General features: G+C 39.2%; 1 protein-coding gene and 1 long non-coding RNA gene across 2 annotated transcripts in view; one reads left to right on the top strand and one right to left on the bottom strand.

Annotated features, from left to right (window-relative positions):
* Positions 1-22,137, bottom strand: part of LOC111569301 (kalirin-like) — a 65,626-nt gene that overhangs the window by 6,359 nt on the left and 37,130 nt on the right. The window contains exons 40-56 of the mRNA XM_055008361.1: positions 20,477-20,638; positions 20,203-20,392; positions 10,695-10,739; positions 10,502-10,602; positions 9,179-9,310; positions 8,987-9,100; positions 8,463-8,533; positions 8,315-8,381; positions 7,145-7,248; positions 6,898-6,967; positions 4,540-4,626; positions 4,283-4,375; positions 3,092-3,142; positions 2,881-2,958; positions 1,632-1,817; positions 1,380-1,551; positions 58-203 (exon numbers count right to left, since the gene is read on the bottom strand). Of these exons, the coding sequence (XP_054864336.1) occupies positions 58-203; positions 1,380-1,551; positions 1,632-1,817; positions 2,881-2,958; positions 3,092-3,142; positions 4,283-4,375; positions 4,540-4,626; positions 6,898-6,967; positions 7,145-7,248; positions 8,315-8,381; positions 8,463-8,533; positions 8,987-9,100; positions 9,179-9,310; positions 10,502-10,602; positions 10,695-10,739; positions 20,203-20,392; positions 20,477-20,638 (1,869 nt within the window). The remainder of the gene's footprint in view (positions 1-57; positions 204-1,379; positions 1,552-1,631; positions 1,818-2,880; positions 2,959-3,091; positions 3,143-4,282; positions 4,376-4,539; positions 4,627-6,897; positions 6,968-7,144; positions 7,249-8,314; positions 8,382-8,462; positions 8,534-8,986; positions 9,101-9,178; positions 9,311-10,501; positions 10,603-10,694; positions 10,740-20,202; positions 20,393-20,476; positions 20,639-22,137) is intronic.
* The window catches only part of LOC118470358 (uncharacterized), a 4,851-nt gene continuing 1,646 nt past the window's right edge, over positions 18,933-22,137 (top strand). The window contains exons 1-4 of the long non-coding RNA XR_004847414.2: positions 18,933-19,110; positions 19,690-19,880; positions 20,155-20,407; positions 20,510-22,137. The exon at positions 20,510-22,137 is cut by the window's right edge and continues 1,646 nt beyond it. This is a non-coding gene — a long non-coding RNA (uncharacterized LOC118470358). The remainder of the gene's footprint in view (positions 19,111-19,689; positions 19,881-20,154; positions 20,408-20,509) is intronic.

The following is a 22,137-nucleotide window of genomic DNA, read 5'->3' as shown; positions in this document are numbered from 1 at the left end:
ACGTTAAGAATCAGGGCGGATCGAAGCACAAAGACGGTTAAACGATGGAATCCAAACCTGGTCGTCCTGCTCGCTGTCTGGAGGAGGTTGGGGGGCGTGGCCATTTGGAGTGGGCGGGGCCGAAGGAGGTCGCCCCGACGATAGTGGGCGGGTCACCGAGATCCCGCCTTCCTTCCTCTGGTACTCGATGGGAGACTGGAGCGCTGTGGAGACAAAAACAAAGTGTTCAACAGATTAAACCCAGACCGTATCTGTTGGAGAACATCTGGAGAAGTTCCTGATTTTAAAGGAAGGACTGAGAATATCTTCAGGGTGATTTAAGGAAGTCCAAAGAAGATGTTTCAGGTTGGTTCAAGAATGTTTCAGGAGGAAATTAAGAATGTTTAGGAAGATTCAATGATGTTTCAGGCAGATTTAAGGATGTTTCAAGGAGATTCATCCCAAAATCTTCCTTCACCACCAAGGTTCCTCCACTGGAGGAACCCTTACGAACCTTTAGTGGTCTATTTTCCATCCTAAACCACCCAACACCACTGAGGTTTCTCCACTTCCTGTTGTAGGAACTCTTAGTGGTTTAAGGAACGCTTAGGAACCCTTAGTGGTCTACTCTGAAGAAAAAACTGAAGATTGATTTCAGGAGATTTGCTAAAGTTTCTAGAAGACTTTAAGGGGTTTTGGGGTGCGTGAACAGTGATTGTGATTTAGATAGATCCAAGGATGTTCCGGGATAAATTAAAGAGTATTTATGGAGATTCAAGGTTGATTTCCATGAGATTTAGTTACAATTTTAGGGGGAATTCAGGAATGTTTTGAGGCTGATATGATGACAATCCACATAAAGGACGTCTCAGATAGATTCAAGGATGTTTCCTGGATAAAATCAAGATCATTTAGAGAGATTCAAAGATGTTTTTCGGGTACAGTGATTGTGATCAAGATAGATTCAAGGATGTTCCAGGATGAAATGAAGGGTATTTAGGGAGATTCCAGGACGTTTGAAGGTCGACTTAGTCATGATATTGAAGATCACGGATGTTAAGATGCTGTGAAGAGACTATAAGCTGTTTCAAGATGCTTAAAGGATGTTCCAGGATGAAATGAAGGATGTTTGGGGAGATTTAAGGGCGTCTGGTTGAAGAGGTCTTATGATGATTCAGGAAGCTACAGGGGTGGTTCAGGTTGGCAGTTAATTTATGGATATCACTGAGATTTGATGATCCAGTGAAATTTTAGGGTAAAATTACAGATATTTGAAAGTATTCAGGATGTTTTTGTGCCTTATAGAGAGTTGCAGTGGAGGAGGATTGAGGAGGATTCAGGGACAACAGAGGAGATCTGAGGATGTAAAGGACGTCTTAGAGGTTCAGGTAGGTCCTCACCTGACAGGAAGTTATTCTGGGCATCCAGCAGGGCGGCAATAGTCTCCACCCAGGTCATCTTGATGCTGCTGGAGGACGCCTGCAGAGTGAAGCGCTCCGCCGAGCCTCGAGACCACAACACGAACTTACAGGGGTCTCCGTCCACACTGTCCTGCATCGCCAGGTAACTCACCTGTCCGCACATAATCACCACATTAGTACCTTCAATCCTAAACCTCACCGTCTGGTTCTCACTCTGTCCACCGGTCCCACCTTGATGCTGTTCTTGAACTGGTATCCCGGGTTGTTGGAACCTTTACGCAGCAGCTCGCTGAAGATGACGATCTGCTCGAACAGGAAAACCCGTCGCTCTTTACTGCGAGACAAAACTCCTCCGTCCTGCTCCCAAACGCAGAAGGTCTCCTGCTGCAGCAGCTTCCCCTGAGAGGTCAGCTTACCCTGAGGACACAAGGAGCACAGGTGAGCACAGGTGAGGACAGGTAAGGGCAGACAGGTGAGGACAGGCAGGTGCTTCATGTTTCAGCTCGTCTGTTGATTATTTTCATTTTTGTCTTTATTCGTGCTTCCATTCAAATTTAATGTGAAAATCAACAAAACTTCCATCAAAAAATCAACAAAACTAAAACAATCTTTGCAAAGTGCCCATATTTTAAAGCTGCTTTAATACTTCTGACCACATGAGAGTGGCATAACTCCATCAACAACTAAAACACTGGAAGTACTTCACCTTAAACATAACTACTAGTGGGGTTCCTCAGGTTCTACGTGGGTCCTTTATGTTTTCAGCTCAGGTAAAACTCGAAGTTTTATTGATTTTGTGGCCATTTGGGGGCAGTAAAGTAAAAAGGTAACACAACATTTAAAGTTCTTTAATTATTAGTAAGCAATTAAAGCCACAAAGTGTGCTGCAAACAGTCAGGTGTACAGGCAGGTGTGTGGACAGGTATGTGGACAGGTGTATGGATAGGTGTTTGGACAGGTAAGCAGACAGGTGTTTGGACAAGTGTGTGGACAGGTGTTTGGACAGGTGTTTGGACAGGTGTGTAGACAGGTGTATGGACAGGTAAGCAGACAGGCGTGTAGACAGGTGTTTGGACAAGTGTGTGGACAGGTGTATAGACAGGTGTGTGGACAGGTGTTTGGACAGGTGTGTGGACAGGTGTGTGGACAGGTGTATGGACAGGTGTATGGACAGGTGTTTGGACAGGTGTATGGGCAGGTGTATAGACAGCTGTATAGACAGGTCTATGGACAGGTGTATGGACAGGTGTTTGGACAGGTGTATGGGCAGGTGTAAGGACAGGTGTATGGACAGGTATGTGGACAGGTGTTTGGATAGGTGTTTAGACAGGTAAGCAGACAGGTGTGTGAACAGGTGTGTGGACAGGTGTGTAGACAGGTGTGTAGACAGGTGTGTGGACAGGTGTGTAGACAGGTGTGTAGACAGGTGTTTGGACAGGTGTGTAGACAGGTGTGTGGACAGGTGTGTGGACAGGTGTACCTCGTATCCCTGCAGGCGTCCCAGGTTCATCATGTCATTGCAGCGTTTGGGAACCATTGACATCAGCTCCACAGCTTTCTGCACACGGAGCCACAGGTGTTAAACATTAAAGATCTTCCTGGCCAATCACTGATGCTTCCTGACCAACAGGTGAGGTCAGCAGTTCAGGTAGACTCAGATTATTAGACGGGGACAATAAACCTGGACTCACCTCGATCTCCTCGCAGTCCAGTCCTGCTTTGGACGTATACTTGAGGAAATCCTGATGGACAAATGCAGGCAAATCGGGAAAACAGGTAGATCAGCAAAACAGGAAAATCTGGTGTTTTAATCAGTCACATTTAACCTGAACATCTGAAAATATTGCAACAAAGACACGGAAGACACGTTCCTGGGAAGGTGGTTAATCCCAGTTCAAGTCCAGATTCAAGTCCTGAGTTGAGACTAGTTCTATTTCAACACCAACCAGTCCAGACTCCACTCCCAGGTAGAGTACCAAGTCAAGAACAACAAATCAAGTCTGGTATCAAGGTCAACCAGTCCAGACTCAGGTTTTAAATCAAGTCCTGAGTCAAAACCAGCAGGCCCAGAGTCAAGATCACAAAGTCCTGAGTCAAGACCAGCTAGTTCCAAGTCAAGTTCAGAGTAATGAACAAGAGGCCCTGAGTCAAGTCCCAAGACCATCATACCTCTAGGTCCAGAGTCAAAACCAGCAGGTCCAGAGTCAAGACCAACAAGTCCAAACCCTAATCCAAGTCAAGTCTCAGGTTATATCCTGAGTCAAAAGAAGAAAAAAAAGTCTCAAGTCAAGACCTACAAGTCCTGGAGCAAGACCAACTAGTTACAAGTCAAGTCTCGAGTTCAGATCAACAAGTCCCAAGGCAAGCAAACAAATTCACAGGGAAGTCCTGAATAAAGTCCTGAGTCAAGACCAACGAGTTCCAAGTCAAGTTGAGAGTAATGAACAAGAAGCCCTGAGTCAAGTCCCAAGACCATCATACCTCTATGTCCGAAGTCAAAACCAGCAGGTCCAGAGTCAAGACCAACAAGTCCTAACCCTAATCCAAGTCAAGTCTCAGGTTCTATCCTGAATCAAAATAAGAAAAAAAGTCCCAAGTGAAGAACTACAAGTCCTGGGGCAAGGCAGGCGAAGTCCTGAGTTAAGATCAACAAGTCCCAAGGCAAGCCAAACAAATTCACAGGGAAATCCTGAATAAAGTCCCGAGTCAAGACCAGGAAGTCCATAAAAATGTAACTGAAATAAATATCATCACATTCAAATACATAAATATATTTTCACAAGTTAAAATGCTGAAACCTCACAGAACCACTTGGAAACAGCGTTTTTTATGTTTGCGTATCAGAAACTGAAGACAGATTTGTTTTAAGACTGTGGACTGACCTTTAGCAGCAGCTGGTACTTGGTGATTCTCTGGATGGGTTTGATCAGATAATCACTGATGGACATCCGGCAGCTGATCTCATGCTGGATCTCCTGCAGACAGACAGACGGACACAAACCAAACTCCATTAATGTAACCAGGATAAAGATAATAATGAAACAAACTGTGAAATACATTTTTAATAAAACTCTAGAACATCAGCAGACTTGGACCTGGAAGAGTTAAAGAGATGAGAACCAGATAGAAGCAACGTTACCTCGAAGAAGTTCTCATACTCGATGACGATGAACTCCGACCTCGGCTTGTTCTGACAGTAAACCACGTACATGTGCAGACGCCGCTCCTGCAACCACAGCAACACCGAGTCAAGACTCGAGTCCAGTCCTAGGCCACGTCCCGAGTCAAGTCCTGAGACAAGTCCTGAGACAAGTCTTGAGCCAAATCCTGAGTCTTTTCTTAACCCTTTAGGCGCCACAGTTTTTTCAATAAAATATTCAGTTTTGATATCACTTTTTCAAAAAGTTGTAACTTGAAAATGATTAGAGATAAAGGCATTCTGTAAATGAGTAAAATCATCAGTATGATCCAAAGTTTGTGATGGGAGTAAGTTCACTCATCTAATTTGCATATCATGACGTCATCAGGCGGCGGACATATGGATTACATAACTTTCACAGATGTTTATCGATCAAGATGGCATTGCTTGGCTCAGAATTTGTCAGATTCCTTTCTCCACGATACCCAGCAGGCTCATCTAAATGTCTGATCCACTTGTGACACTGTTCCTCATCTCTCAAGCAAACCCAGCCATCATCATCGTCATTTACGGCGGGGCCGTGAACGCCACTGCGGCCTCCGCCGCTATTATCAGTGTATTTTCTCCCGCGTCTGCCGCTATTTCCGCGTTTTTTTGCATCCCCGCTACCCACCTCACTATTAGCGGTGTTTTGACCACCCCTGCTACACCCACCACGCCACCCTGGACACGTTGAAGCAAAGCATCGGCTCCAGTATGTGCTGCTTGTGGACTGTCATGGCGCACGGACTCGCTGCCGTTACGCACAGACGCAGCATCACTTTCTGTCTCACTGGACGACTGAACGTCTTCATCCGAGGGTGAATATTCCTCTTCAGAATCTGAGTCAGCCATTACTTGATGAAGTACTTTGTCAACAGTGAACAAACCTCTCAGAATGGTGAGTTTTCTCGCGCTGTCATGCGCTCTGCTGCGCTCCGACTGCGACCCTCGTCTCCTCGACCGGGAGGCGGTTTTCAAACTCTATAAACTCCAAAATTTTGAATGAAAACACGCCCACAAATGATGCTCAGATTGAAGTTCCAGATGTCCGCCATCTCCTGGTGTAAAGTAGTAACCATATGAGGCACCATATTTGCAGCTATAGCTTGTTATGTTCAGCAATGTTGCTTGTCGCAATATTGCGACTTTGGCGCTTAGAGGGTTAAGTCAAGTCTCACATCAAGCCCCATGTCAAGTAGTGAGCCAAGAGCCAAATGAAGTCCTGAGTCTAGTCCAAAGTCAAGTCCCACATCAAGACCCAAGTCAAGGCCCAAATAAAGTAATGAGTCAAGTCCTGAACCAAATCCTGTGCCCAGTCCTGAGGCAAGTCCAGTGTCAAGACCCTCAAAAAGTCCTGGGTCAAGACAGAGTCAAGCCCTGAGTCAAGTCCTGAAATAAGAAATGAAGTCCCACATCAAGACCCAAGTCAAGACCCAAATCAAGTCCTCAGCTAAATCCTGAGTCAAATCCAAAGGCAAGTCCTGGGACAAAACCCGAGTCAAGTCCCGAGCCAAGACCCAATTCATGTCCCGGCTCAAGTCCTGAGAAAGGTCCTGGGTCAAGATCTTAGTCAAGTTGCGAGTCAAAACCAATAACTCCTGAATCGAGTCCTGGATCAAGACCCGAGTCAAGTCCTAAGTCAAATCTAAAGTCAAGTCTCACAACAAGATTTGAGTCAAGACCCAAATCAAGTAATGGATCAAGACTGAGTCAAGTCCTGAGTCAAAACTAACAACTCCTGAGTCAAGTCCTTTGTCAAGACCCAAGTCAAGTCCTGTGTCAAGACCCAAGTCAAGTCCTGAGCCAAATTCTGACTCAATTCTTAAGTCAAATCCAGCATCAAGACCTGATTCAAATCCCAAGTCAAGACCCTAGTAATGTCTCGGGTCAAGTCCTGATAAAAGTCCTGGGTCAAGTCAAGTTGCAAGTCAAAACCAATAACTTCTGAATTGAGTCCCAGATCAAGACTCGAGTCAAGACCTTAAACAAGTCCTGAGTCAAAATCTTGGGTCATACCAGTAAGTCCAGAGTCAAGACAAACAAGTCCCAAATCACATCCTAAGTCAAGTACTGAGTCAAAACCAACAAGTCATCAGTCAAGGTCCAAGAGAAGTCCTGATTCAAGTCCCAAGGCAAGTCCTGAGTCAAGTTCTATTTCAAGAGGTACCAAGTAAAAATGAACTTTTCCTGTGTCAGTTCTCAGTTTAAGTTCCAGGTCAGTACTACCAAGTCCCAAATCCTAAGTCCTAAGTCAAGAGACAAGTGAAGTCCTAAACAAGTCATTGTGGCTGCAGAACCCCTGTTTGTTGAACTCACGTGTCTGATGAAGAGGTCGGCGAGGAGGTCGTGGTTCTGGACACAACGGTCGAGTTCCACCAGAAAGAAACTGGAACAGAAAAAACAAAACAGAGTGTTTGTGGAGGTTTGTTGTGTTGTTTTGTGTGTCTGTTGTGGTGTTGTGTGTCTGTTGTGGTGTTTTGTGTGTTTGTAGTGGTGTTTTGTGTGTCTGTTGTAGTGTTTTGTGTCTGTTGTAGTGTTTTGTGTGTCTGTTTGGGACACAGACTCGCGGTGCCAGTCGTAGATCTGCTGGATGTTGCCGAACACGATCTTGTCTTTTCCCCTCATGTCCTCTGGGATTCCTCTGACCTCCAGCCGCGACATGAAGCCCTGACGGACGTGAACAGAGACGGGTTTAGTTTCATTTACCTCGAGTTAAGACCCAGGTCAAGTCCTGGGTCAAAACCAGCAACTCCTAACACAAGTTCTGGGCCAAAACTTGAGTCAAGACCCAGGTCAAGTCCTAACCAAGTCAAAACTATCCCCTTGGGGCTACTCTGGGGGTTCATATGGGTTCTGGAAAGCGTCGTGAGAAAATTTGACCTGTAGTTGGCGCTATATAAATAAAGTTGAATTGAACTGAAAACCAACAAGTCCTGGATCAAATTCTGAGTCAAGACTTGAGATAAATCCTGGGTAAAGACCAGAATCAAGTCCTGAGTCAAGCCCATAGGGAAGTTCTAAGTCAGAACCAACCAGTCTTAAGTCAAATTTCAAAATCATGGTCCAAGTTAAAATCAACAAGTCTGAAGTCAAGTCCTGAGGTGAGTCCCCAGTAAAGTCGTGTCAAGACACGAGTAAAAATCCAAGTCAAGTCCCAAGTCACAACCCAAATCAAGTCCTAGGTTAAGACCTGAGTCAAAATCAACAACTTCTGAGTCGAGTCCTTGGTCAAGACTTGAGTCAAGTCCTGGGTCAAGACCTGAGTTGAAATCCATGTCAAAACCAGCAAGTCCTGAGTCAGAACAAACAACTCATGAGACAAATCTCAGTTTGATCTGACAGTAAATCCTGCAGTAAACTAAATCCAATTTCAAGTGTCAAGTCAAAACTAACAAGTCCTGAGTCATGTCTGGAGTCAAAACCTGGGTTAAACCAATCTGTCCTGAGTCAAGTCCCAAGTCACAACCCAAATCAAGTCTTGGGTCAAGAGCTCTGTCAAAACAACAAGTCTTGAATCAAGTCCTGAGTCAAAAAGATCAGGTCCCGAGTCAAGCCGAGTCCTACTCTGGAGAATCTGTCCTAGATTTAGTTTCATTAAACTCGATATTCAGCCAGTTTGGTGTTTATTATTTGATTTGATCTGATGTCAACCTGGATGAAGTAAACAACAAACACTGAGCTGATTGTAGACAAACTAGTTTTAATAAAAAGTTGAATAATAAAAGTTACTGACCTCCACGATGACTCCCAGGTCCTTCACGTAGTCCTTCTCTGATTGGACCATCTCGTTAACAACGAACCTGCGCAAACACCAAACCTCAGAGTTCAGATGGATCCACTGAAAGCTCAAACTCTAGACGTTTAGTTTCAGTGTTTCTTACATTCGTCCTCTGAGCGCCTTGTTCCTCTGCTCGGTGTCCGACTCGTTCGATCCCTGATCCGAATCCAGAGCCTGCAGAGAGAACAGGGTCAAAAAGAAAGTTTACAAGTAGAAGCGCTAAAAATATCAAATAAAATCTGTGCAAAATGACAGAACCAACAAGTCAAGACCTGGCTCAATTCTAAAGCCAAGTCCCACATCAAGACCTGAGTCGAGTAGCAAGTCAAGACCCAAATCAAGTCCTGGAGCCAAGTCCTGAGTCAAATCCAAAAGCAAGTCCAGGGACAAAACCTGAGTCAGGTCCCAAGTCAAGACCCTAGTAAAGTTCCGGGTAAAGTCCTGAGAAAAATCCTGGGTCAAGTCCCAAGTCAACTCGTGAGTCAAGACCAACAGATCCAGACTTAAGTCTACAAAGTCTGGATCTGACTTGTAAAGTTCAGTCTGGTGCAGAAATTCTCCACAGTTGGAGTCAAAAAGAGCTTCTCTCGCTTTCCTTCAGATGAGTTTCAGATTTATTTCCGTTACCTCGGGGTTGTTGGGGTCTTTGATGATCTGCATCGGTGGTGGTAAGGGGGTGGAGCCTTCCTCCTCTGGCTCCTCCTCCCCGCCGCTATGCCCCGCCTCCTCCTTCCTCGCCTTCTGCAGAACAAAACAAAGGCACTGACTCGATGCTCCTGAAGCGTTCGTCTTTGGTTGTTTGTTTGTTTGTTTGTTTACCGCCTGAGCATTGCTGGTGAGGGGCATGGCCAGCTCTGGCCGGTTGTCCCGCCTCCTGGTCCTGATTGGAGGTTTCTTCTGTCCGTCAGCTTTCCCTTGACTCAGCCGGCGGACCGGACTGGTCAGCCAGCGCTACGACGGAACACAGGTTAGTAGGAAAACACTACAATACTTGTAGTACTGAGGGTACAAGTACTACTACTGCAGTACAAAAACACAGGAAACACACTGGATTTAATGTCTCATTAAAACACATTTTCTGGACTTAATTTACTGAAATTTAACAAAAGAAAAAAACTGTAAAATTACAAAAACAACTTTAGGTTTTCTGGGTATTAATAATAGTATTAAATTGGAATTCATTAATTAAATCAAATTAAATTAAATTAGAAAGAACATTTCTGTGAAATTAGGATGAATTAGCAAATATTAAGTTTTGGACGTAAAAAAATAACAGGTTTTTAATATGATTTTAAATTAAAATTAGTTAAATTTATTTTAGACAATTAAATTCCCTGTTTGTTGTTGTGTTTATATGAATGTTTCTGTGTTAAAAATACTGAAAAAAATGGTAAAATAATTAGCCCCAAGTTAAAAGAAAAGAAATACTTCAAAACAACAGAAAAATATTTAACTAATAAATTTAGAAATATATTTTAGCAGTCTTTTCATGTACTTTTCATGTATATAAAAATACTGGAAAAAATCTGTAAAATAATTTAGAAAAACACTTTTTTTCAATGGCTGTAAAAAATGCAAAAAAATTTACATAAATACAAAAATTAATTAGATAATATTCTGGCCAAAAAGAACTGAAAAAATAATAGAAAATTATTATAAAATAATGAATAAATTAAAACATCGATAAATGTATTTTAACAGGTTTTGGACGGACCGATTTTTTGTTGGTGTTGTAAACTTAAAAAAACTAAATCAGAAAAACAACAACAAATATACAAGTGACAAAACAAAACATGGAAATTTAATAAATTAGTAAATTTAAAAATCTGCTTGAACAGTTTTTTATTAGCTTGAAAGATAGCAGAAAAAAATCATTAAATTTACAGATTTTTTTAAAGAAACAGCGAGATTATATAAAATACGAGGAAAAAAGTATAAATAAAAATAATAAAAATATTTTTTTAAAAATAAAATATATAAAAATAATAAATAATTAATAATAAAAATAATTATCATTAATGATAAATATAAAATAAAATACAAATAGTAAAACTTTCTCATGGAAATCCTGTAATTTCCAAACATTAAAAAAACTTAATCTTCCAGATAATTTTTTTTTCATTTAAATGATTTTATTTGTACCTTCAGAGTGTTTCCGGTTCCAGAGCCGCTTCTTTTGGGACCCGGAGAACCGACGGAACCCGGAGCTCCGCCCACCTGGAACGCCGAGGGGGAGGAGCCACCTGAGAGGAGAGACAGGTGAGACAGGTGAGCTGCAGGCTTCTGATTGGTTCATTAAATTTAATTGAATTAATTCAGAGACAGGAGTTGGTACTTTGTCCGGTGGGAGGAAGAGAAGAACCGTCGAATACGCTGGAGTCTGAGGAAAGAAAATACAAATGAATAATTAATAAATACTTAGTTTACCTCAAGATTTAAATTATTGTTTATCATCATTTATTAAACAAAACTACTAGACTAGTTTATATATATATATATATATATATATATATATATATATATATATATATATATTTTTTTTTTTTTTTTTTTTAAATTTCATTATTTCCATTTTATTTAGTGGCATTTTTTCAAATATTAGTTGATTATTTTTTTGATTTTATTTTATTTATTTATTTATTATTATTATTATTATTATTATTATTATTATTATTATTCATTATACAAACTACTGAACTAGTTTACATTTTTATTTATTTTATTATTTCCATTTTGTTTAGTGGCATTTTTTCAAATATTAGTTGATTATTTTTGTGATTTTATTTTATTATTATTATTATTATTATTATTATTATTATTATTATTATTATTATTATTATTATTATTATTATTAATTATTTATTTATGATGCAAACTACTAGACTAATTTACATTTTTATTTATTTTATTTACTGACATTTTTCGAATATTAGTTGATTATTTTTATGATTTTCTTTTATTTTTTTTTTATTATTTATTATTATTTTTCTACAAACTACTGGACTAGTTTCTAATAATTTTTTCATTTAAAAGATTGTTTTCTTTTCTTATTTTCATAGTTGAAAATATTCTGCTGTGCTCTCCTACATCAGCTTCTGCTCTGAGTGTCACATCAACAAGGACTGTTAAAGTGTTCCCAAACCCAAAGCCGTGGTTTAACAGCTAATTGTGGTTTAACAGAAGTTGTTTATTGTACGGGCTGCACAGTGGCGTAGTGGTTAGCACTTTCGCCTTGCAGCAAGAAGGTCCCTGGTTCGCATCTCGGCTTTCCCGGGATCTTTCTGCATGGAGTTTGCATGTTCTCCCTGTGCATGCGTGGATTTTCTCCGGGTACTCCGGCTTCCTCCCACAGTCCAAAAATATGCTGAGGTTAATTGATTATTCTAAATTGCCCATAGGTGTGAATGTGAGAGTGCTTGTTTGTCTTTGTATGTGGCCCTGTGACAGACTGGCGACCTGTCTAGGGTGTCCCCTGCCTTCACCTGAGTCAGCTGGGATAGACTCCAGCCCCCCCCGCGACCCTAGTGAGGATTAAGCGGTGTATAGATAATGGATGGATGGATGGATGTTTATTGTACAGCACTTTGTTTCAGCGGCTGCTGTTTAAAGCCCTTTATAAATAAAGGGAGAGTTGAGTGAGGTGTTCTGCTGACAGCTGGAGGCTGCTTTTAAGTCAGGAGGTCAACAGGCCTATAAAGAGGCACGGTGGTCCCTGCAGAAAGGCATCAAAACGGCCAAACACAAATAAAAACAGCGCATTGAGGAACACCTTGATAAAAACAACACCTGGAACATGTGGCAGGGGGTGAAGAGACTCAGCGGCTATAAGGACGGTCAGACAATGTCAGACTCCACAGACAGCATCCTACCAGACACTCTGAACCAGTTGTTCACTCGTTTTGACCAACCCAACAGACAGGCCTCCACCTTCACTGCTCCTCCAGAGGGACGACCCTCCATCCAGCTGCAGCAGCATCAGGTCAGATCCACTCTGAGCAGAGTCAACACCAGGAAAGCACCTGGTCCAGACGGTGTCACAGAAAGAGGGCGCAAGTCATGTGCTAAACAGCTGGCAGAGGTTTTCACCACCATCTTTAACCTCTCGCTGCTACAGTCTGCAGTCCCCACCTGCCTTCAGAACCAAATGCTTTGAAAGACTCATATCTTCCCATATTAAGGCTGCTATTCCTGCTGACCTCCATCCACATCAGTCTGCATACAGGACCAACAGGTCAACGGAAGACATCATCATCACATCTCTGGAGGAGGAACAGCTGTGAGGATGCTGTTTGTGGACTTCAGCTTCAACACAGTTCTCCCTCATAAACTGGTTATGAAGTTGAGCAAGCTTGGGCTCAGCAGCTCACTGTGCTCCTGGATATTGGACTTCCTCAGCAACAGACCTCAGAACGTCAGGATCAGAGACCACATCTCCTCCACTCTCATCCTGAACACCGGTGCTCCTCAGGGTCCTCAGCCTCCTCCTCTACTCTCTGATCTCCTGTTCAATCCAGCAACTCCATCGTCAAGTTTGCTGATGACATCACATCATAGGACTGATTAGAGACAACGATGAATCAGCCTGCAGAGAGGAGGTCCAGCATCTGCAGCGTTGATGTCACCACAACAACCTGAACCTCAACACTGGAAAGAACAAGGAGATGGTCTTGAACTTTAGAAGATCCAAGCGAACTGAGCACTCCACTCTCTACATGGATGGAGAGGAGGTAGAGAGGGTGGAGAGCTTCAGGGTCCTCAGGGTCCACATCTCTGAGGACTTCACATGGTCCACCCACATCTCACACCAGGTGGGGAGGTTCCAACAGAGACTGTACTTCCTCAGGAAGCTGCTTCAGGCTCATCTCCCCCAAAAGCTGCTCATAAACTTCTATCGCTCCACCACTGAGAGCCTCCTGACCTACTGCTGTACAGGTGGTTCACCTGCTGCCCTGCAGAGGACAGGAAGGACCTGCAACGGGTGGTGAGAGCAGCAGAGCGGGTGATTGGAACCACACTACCTCCCCTCAGAGATGTTTATACCAGCAGACTTCAGAAGAAAGCCAGGAGAATCACCAGAGACCCCCAGGACACTCTCTGTCCTCCCCTCAGGTAGACGCTACAGGACACTCTCTGTCCTCCCCTCAGGTAGACGTTACAGGACACTCTCTGTCCTCCCCTCAGGTAGACGCTACAGGACACTCTCTGTCCTCCCCTCAGGTAGACGCTACAGGACACTCTCTGTCCTCCCCTCAGGTAGACGTTACAGGACACTCTCTGTCCTCCCCTCAGGTAGACGTTACAGGACACTCTCTGTCCTCCCCTCAGGTAGACGCTACAGGACACTCTCTGTCCTCCCCTCAGGTAGACGTTACAGGACACTCTCTGTCCTCCCCTCAGGTAGACGTTACAGGACACTCTCTGTCCTCCCCTCAGGTAGACGTTACAGGACACTCTCTGTTCTCCCCTCAGGTAGACGTTACAGGACACTCTCTGTCCTCCCCTCAGGTAGACGTTACAGGACACTCTCTGTTCTCCCCTCAGGTAGACGCTACAGGACACTCTCTGTTCTCCCCTCAGGTAGACGCTACAGGACACTCTCTGTTCTCCCCTCAGGTAGACGTTACAGGACACTCTCTGTCCTCCCCCTCAGGTAGACGTTACAGGACACTCTCTGTCCTCCCCTCAGGTAGACGTTACAGGACACTCTCTGTCCTCCCCTCAGGTAGACGCTACAGGACACTCTCTGTCCTCCCCTCAGGTAGACGTTACAGGACACTCTCTGTCCTCCCCTCAGGTAGACGCTACAGGACACTCTCTGTTCTCCCCTCAGGTAGACGCTACAGGACACTCTCTGTTCTCCCCTCAGGTAGACGCTACAGGACACTCTCTGTTCTCCCCTCAGGTAGACGTTACAGGACACTCTCTGTCCTCCCCTCAGGTAGACGTTACAGGACACTCTCTGTCCTCCCCTCAGGTAGACGTTACAGGACACTCTCTGTTCTCCCCTCAGGTAGACGTTACAGGACACTCTCTGTCCTCCCCTCAGGTAGACGTTACAGGACACTCTCTGTTCTCCCCTCAGGTAGACGCTACAGGACACTCTCTGTTCTCCCCTCAGGTAGACGTTACAGGACACTCTCTGTTCTCCCCTCAGGTAGACGTTACAGGACACTCTCTGTCCTCCCCTCAGGTAGACGCTACAGGACACTTAGAGTCAGAACCAACAGACTCAGAAACAGCTTCTGTCCCCAGACTGTCAGATGTCTGCTCCCTCCCCCTGAATGACAACGTCACATATCACAAGTGCAATATTCATATCAGTTTAATCCATATTTCATGTGCAATAATCATATGTAGAGCAGGTCTCTAACCACGAACCGTTTCCGTATATTTGCTCTTATGTTGTAAATATTTTAGGGTTTTATATAGTCTATTTTCAATGCTTTTATTCAGAGAGTACCAAACCAATTTTCATTGTTTTCTGTAACAGTGACAATAAAGACCTATTCTATTCTATTCTATTCTATTCTATTCTATTCTATTCTATTCTATTCTATTCTATTCTATTCTATTCTATTCTTTTTACTCATTTTCTGTATTTATTTTTGTATTTAATTCTTATTTATTGGACATAATTATCAGATACATTTTTAAATCATCTCTAAACCAACATTTTTCATTTAATTTTATTATTAATCATCATTTATTTTTCAAAATAAAAGCATCGGGATCATTAAAAAGGACGGTTTTCATCGTCATGTTTGGAATCTGAGGACCAAATAATATGGAAACTACAGAAACAGGAAGTAAAACATAAACACAACAAAACAAACACACAATACAACTAAAACACAACGCAACAATGTACACCCAACAGCTCCACAACCCCCAGCTGGGTCTCTGTCCTGTTTGTCTCCGTCCTGTCTGTCTGGTCTTTGTCTGTCCTGTCATTGTTTGTCATCTGTCTTCTGTCTCTTCGTCATTTATTAACTGAACTCACCTCCTTCGTCTGCACAACATTCCCAGCATGCACCTCTGCTGCTGCAGCGACGCATCATCATCCTGAGACGACGAGCAGCAGACAGAGCAGCAGAGAGACGGCAGGAGGCTAGACTACAAGGGGCGGGGCTACAGGACAGGGGGAGGGACTATAACAGAGGGGCGGAGCTACACAGATCTAGTCTAAGAACAAAAGAGGAGGGAAACAACAGAAACACAAATGGAACTCAACACAAAACAACACAAGACATCTCCACACAACACAAACACAACGGAACACGGAGGCGGGGCTACACCCTAAAAAGGCGGGGCTATATCACAGTGGGCGGGGCTAGCGCGGTGGCCGTGGCTTGTTTGATTATCTGAAGGTCCTCAATAAATTCAGAATAAATTATAAAATATATCTCAATAAGAGAAAACAAAATACTGTAAACTAATTAAATAATAACAAAATAATATGAGAATAAAATGCAGATTTAAAAAACTAAAATAAGGAAATTATATTAAAAATATAAAAAAGTTTAAATCCAGACTAGTTAAAGTTAACAAATAAATCCTAGTTTAAAAATATTTAAAAATTTAAAAATGCCAAATAAAATAGAAATTAATATATGTGGTAAAAAATTATATTTATCAAAATATAATTAAATAGTTAGATATATGGAGATAAATAAAATACAGCTGCTTAATGGAGGACATGGAGGAATAAAATATAAATTATATTAATATATACATATACTTAAAAATAAAAAGGTTTGTCTCATATAAATAAAATCAAATAATTTTAACAAAGCAAAAATCAGTCTTGATAAATACATTTAACTGAAACAAAACTAGACAAAATAACTCAATAAAATAAAATAACTCATTAAAAAAACAATAAAATGAAAAAAAATTAAAAAGAAATGAAGAGATTAAAAAATGAAAATAAAGTAATTGCTAAAGAAAGTCAGTAAAATTGAAAAAAATAATAAAATAAATAATAAAATAAAAATAATAACAATAAATGAATCAAAGACAAAAGTTGTTTTAATTAAAATAATTTTTCAGCCTGAAAAGAACAGAAATGAATAAAAATAAACCAGAGAGGTTTTATTTTGAAACCTCCCATTGTTCTACCGACTAAACACAAAAAACCCCACAGAAAACACACTAAACACACTAAACACACAGACTAAACACACTAAACACACACAGTAACACACAAAACACAGTGTAGCTCAAACACACGTCTACCTGCTCTACTCTAGTAATAAACTAGAGAAGAAGTTTGCCATGGTTTACACCACTTACAACACAGCATTTTACCCAATAAAAGCATTTCAGCAGTTAGTTTTATTTCACACCATGAATAGTTCTTAACCCGGTTACCACGGTGATCTCTGTGTGATGAATCGTATAAGTTCACGTATTTCTAGACTTCAGCTACGAGTAGGTCCTGGCCCTCCGCCATGTTTTTCCACGTGGCTCCGTCCGCGTTGGTTAGAAAAATGTGGAGGTGCGGAGCAGAAATTTTCTGCATGGAAAGGCCGCTGGAGGGGGCGTGGCTGCGAAAATGACGTCATTTTTCCGCACGGAGTCGCACGCAGCAAACATTAAACAGGCTTTACAGACTGACTGAGTTTCCTTCAGATTCCTTCAAGTCAAACTTTAACCTGAAACCGTTTTAACCTCTGGACCGAGTGTGTTTCTGTGTGTGTTTCTGTGTGTGTGTTTTCTGTATTACAGTGTGTGTTTCTGTGTGTGCTTGTGTGTTTTCTTGTCCATTCAGGTTAAAGTTTATTTAAAGCTGCTTTCATTATTTTCTCTCTTGAAATTTAACCGAAAAAACAAAACAGTAAAAACCTCTGAAATCTGATTCTTACGTTTTTATAAAACCCTGTGAAAAATTCTTTGTCTTCTTCTTCTTATTATTATTATTATTATTATTATTATTAGTCACAGAATTTATTTACATTTTTCTACTTTATAACAATTTGTCAGTCACTATTTGCATTTTCCACATATTTTATTGTTTTAGTTTTTTAGTTTTTTTAGAAATTGCATCTATATTTTTAAGACTTTTTATCTCCTATTTTTCTGACATTTTAGTTTTATTTTTCAAACATTAACTGGTATTTTATTTTTTAAATATTTTCTATTTTTCAGACATTTTATTTCTACGTTTCAGGAAAATAATTCATAGATTTTAGACATTTAATTTCTATTTTCTACCTTAGTTGGAGGTGAACCTGATGTTTTCTCTTAAAGTGAAACAAAAACAATCTAATTTATTTTAATATTTTCAGCTGGTTGTCTGTTTAAAATGTGGATTTAAATATTTATCTGACAGACAGGAAGTGAAACTAAATGAGGATGTTGGAGTTTAAACAGGAAGTCTCTTTTTAAACGTCTGTCTGGATCCAAACGTCTCATTTTATCCACATTTATCACAACTTAGTTCCAGTTTTAAAACATTTATTAATGATTTTATGAAAATATATTTATTTATTTCCAGAGATTTTATTCCTGATTTTATTTTTATTTATATTTTCCACATATTTAACTTACTAAAAAATAAATTAAAAAAAAAGAATCCATGCATCTAATTACTAATTTTCTGAAAAAATAGTTATATATTACCAAATATTTAATTGTATTTTATTTTCATTGTTATTTTTAGGAGGTTTATTTATATTTTTCACATATTTAACTTTTTAAGCTCTATTTTTAAATAACTTCATTTTAAATTTTAGGAAAATATATTTATATTCTGTTGTATTATTAATTTACTATTATTAGAATTTTAAACCAAACTAAATATGTTTCACACATTTTATTCATTTTTTATTAATATTTATACAAAATTATATTTAGATTTTTTTAACACATTTTAGTAATTTTGAATTTTCTATTACTATTTCTAAAAATATAGTAATATTTTTACACATTTTATTGATTTCAAATCTTTTATTAATATTTTGATGAAAATTTATTTTCAATTTTTAAACATTTTATTAGGTTCTACTTTTTAAATTAATTTCTAAGAAAATTTATTTTAATTTTTAAACATTTTATTAGGTGTTAATTATAATTAATATTTTTTATGAAAATAAATTCAGATTTTTTGCACATTTTACTAGTTTTTGATTTTTAAAATTGATATTCCTTTGAAATTGAATTTTTTTTTACACATTTTATTTATTTTTACATTTTTAATTCATATTTATGAAAGTGTATTCACATTTTTCCAAACACATTTTTTTAGTTTTAAATTTTTGTAATTAATATTTCTATGAAAATATATTACAGATTTTAGTAGTTTAAAATTTTTTTAATTGAAATTTCCATGAGAATTTATTTTCAATTTTGTAACATTTTACAAATTTTTAATCAATATTTCTATGAAAATATATTTATATATTTTTACACGTTATATGATTTTTAATTTGCATTAACATTTCTATAAAAAAATAAATGCATTTATTTTTAATTTTATTCATCTTTAAATGAAAATTTATTAATATTTTTTCTACACTTTTTATTAGTTGTCAAGTCAAACTGGAAGAAGCATTTACATAGGTGCTCAGCTGGGGCGGAACCAATGTGCGGCTGCAGGTTGGTTACCGGCAGCATAAAATGGGACACACGCAGCACTGAGAGGGAAGGAGAATGAATGACCTCGCTCAAACAAAGTGGCTGTGAGCACAAGGATTTGCGGCAAACTGACTGTGCAGGACCTGCTTCATCTACGGAAATCCGGGTGGCGGCCGGTAAGAGCAGAACCGTGGGCCTAGGAGATTGTTTGGCCTGCCGATGTGAGCTGCTGTAAAAATGTGTTAGCAATAGCATTAGCATTAGCCACGGAGACCGGCGTCGGCCACGAGCAGCTGGTTGTTAATTTTCCTATGTCCGTATGCCATTTATTGCTGTGTGTTTGAAATTGCTCAGTTGGAAATAAGACTGCAGGCTAATTGGTGCTAATTAGAGGGTTTCCAGCTAAGGTTAAAAAACCAGTTAATTCATTCTGTTTGTAACGGTGGGTTTGTACGATGCACTTTATTTTATTTGGTTATTTATTGGATCTGGAACGGAATGCACTTTAAAAAGTCACTTTATGCACTTTAAATAATTTTAAGAATATGAATTAAGACGTATAAAAATAATTTTAAAAAAAAGTCTGATAGAAATGTTAAGAGCAAAATTTGTTAAAATGTGATTGAAATCAACTCTTTAAAATGCAGGTAAAATGAGTGGCATTTATTAGTGAGATAGAATTGTACGAGGGGAATGGCTGTTATTATCTGCCGAATGCAATATTGTGAACATTGTTCTTTTGTGTTTGTTTAAAGGTTTTTCACCTAAACCTATCAACCAACCCTATCGACTAAACCTTTCAACCAAACCTATCACCTAAGTTGCCATCGTTGTATTCTATGACCTTGGAACTATTGCAAAATAAAAGAGGAGGAAAAGAAAGCAACTGTCTGACTCATGAGTGGAGCCCAGCTCATAACCCGAGTAGATGAACATCCTTTTTCAAGTGGGGAAACTGCACACTTACCCTCAGAAAGTCATCAATGATAGTCACGTGTCAGTGAAAGTGGGGGAACACTTGACATTAGTTTTTAATTTTTAAATTAATAATTCTATGAAAATGTATTTTAATTTTTACACATTTTATTAGTTTTAATTTTTTATTAATATTTAATTGAAAATGCATTCATATTTCTTCCATATTTATTTTTATTTTCTAACATTTTACTGACATCTTGAAAGATTCTTCTCTAATTTATTAATTTCATTTCCTCCTTTAGTCACCGACAGTAATCTGAGTATAAGGAGGAAGTAATTGGATTACTGACCCCTGGTAGCGGTGGAGGAGGAGCTGGAGGAGGAGGTGGTGGTGGTGGAGGAGGAGTTGGAGGAGGAGGAGGTGGTGGTGGTGGTGGAGGAGGAGCTGGAAGCCGTGGTGGAGGCCGGAACCAGAGCCTCCATGTCGGCCGCACTGTGGGAGTGGGACAGGCAGAGGGCGCTCATCGGCAGGAGACCCTCCTGGAGACACAACAGGTTAGTTTACCCACTGGTTAGTTGCTCTGTGTGTTCAGGTTGTGTGTTCAGGTTGTGTAACCGTGTTACCTGCTGAGGCGTCGTATCCGTGGTTCTGACCAGACACCAGCCGGGTCGGTCCGCTGGTCGCTCCACCAGCTCCACCGTCTGACCACAGCGAACACTGAGTTCTCCTGGACCTCCAGATGAGAAATCCAACAGAACCACGACCAACTCACAGCCTCCAGACAGCTGCAACACAGAGGAGGCACAGCTGAGATATACGGCTGAGATATACGGCTGAGATATAGAGGTGAGATATACAGCTGAGATATATAACTGAGATATATAACTGACATATACAGGTAACATTCGGCTGAGATATACAGCTGAGATATAGAGGTGAGATATACAGCTGAGATATACAGCTGAGATGTACAGCTGAGATATACAGCTGAGATATATAACTGACATATACAGGTAACATTCGGCTGAGATATACAGCTGAGATATAGAGGTGAGATATACAGCTGAGATATACAGCTGAGATGTACAGCTGAGATATACAGCTGAGATATATAACTGACATATACAGGTAACATTCGGCTGAGATATACAGCTGAGATATAGAGGTGAGATATACAGCTGAGATATACAGCTGAGATATACAGCTGAGATATAGAGGTGAGCTATATAACTGACATATGCAGGTAACATACGGCTGAGATATACAGCTGAGATATACAGCTGAGATATAGAGGTGAGATATACAGCTGAGATATATAACTGACATATACAGATAACATTCGGCTGAGATATATACAGGTAACATACAGGTAATGTACAGGGGAATTTTCCATGTTATGTGTTTATATTAAAATAATATTAAAATGAAATTTTAAATTTTTTTAATAAACTTTTCTTCAAATTTCATTTCATTTTAATTTTTTTAAATATTCCACGATAAGTTTTTCTGGCATTTTATTTATATATTTTTTACATTTTCTAAAACAGCTTCCAGACATTTTATTATTGAAAAAAAGTGTTGAACAGTTATTAATTTTTTTACACACTTTCTTAATATTTTTCTGCCATTTTTAAAAGTAATTTTTCCATATTTTTATTAGTATTTTTCAAACATTCTATTAGTATTTTTCTAAACTTTTATGAACATTTTTCTCGGATTATATTTTTAGTATTATTTTTTTTATATTTCTCTGATGTTTTGAGAATTTTTAAATTATATTTACTATAAATTTTCAGTATTTTATTCATACTCTTCTGATATTTTACTAATATTTTGTTTCCATTTTATTAATATTTCTGAGACGTTTTGACATTTTTATCACATTTTACAAATATTTTTAGTGCATTTTATGAAAATATTTCTGATATTATATTTACATTTTTCAGATATTTTATTGATGCATACTAATTATACTATTATATAATATTTCTATGACATTTTCTAAATATTTTTAAGACATTTTAAACAGATAAATATTCATTACATTTTACTAGAATTTCTTCAGGAATTTTATTAATAACTTTTCTATTAAATTTTTCATATATTTTTTCTAACATTTTATTAATATTTCTTGCATATTTTTTGCCTATATTCACTGATATTTTGTTTAAATTTTTTAGACACAATGGTATTTTTATGACATTTTCGTTGTACATTTTTAGACATTTGAATAATATTGTTATGACATTTGACTATTATTTAGGCATTTTAACAACATTTTTCT

This window comes from Amphiprion ocellaris, chromosome 24 (genome assembly GCF_022539595.1).
Source record: "Amphiprion ocellaris isolate individual 3 ecotype Okinawa chromosome 24, ASM2253959v1, whole genome shotgun sequence".
NCBI classification, from domain to species: Eukaryota; Metazoa; Chordata; class Actinopteri; family Pomacentridae; genus Amphiprion; species Amphiprion ocellaris.
The sequence above is the reverse complement of the archived record's forward strand: the minus strand, read 5'-3'. Positions and strand labels throughout refer to the sequence as shown.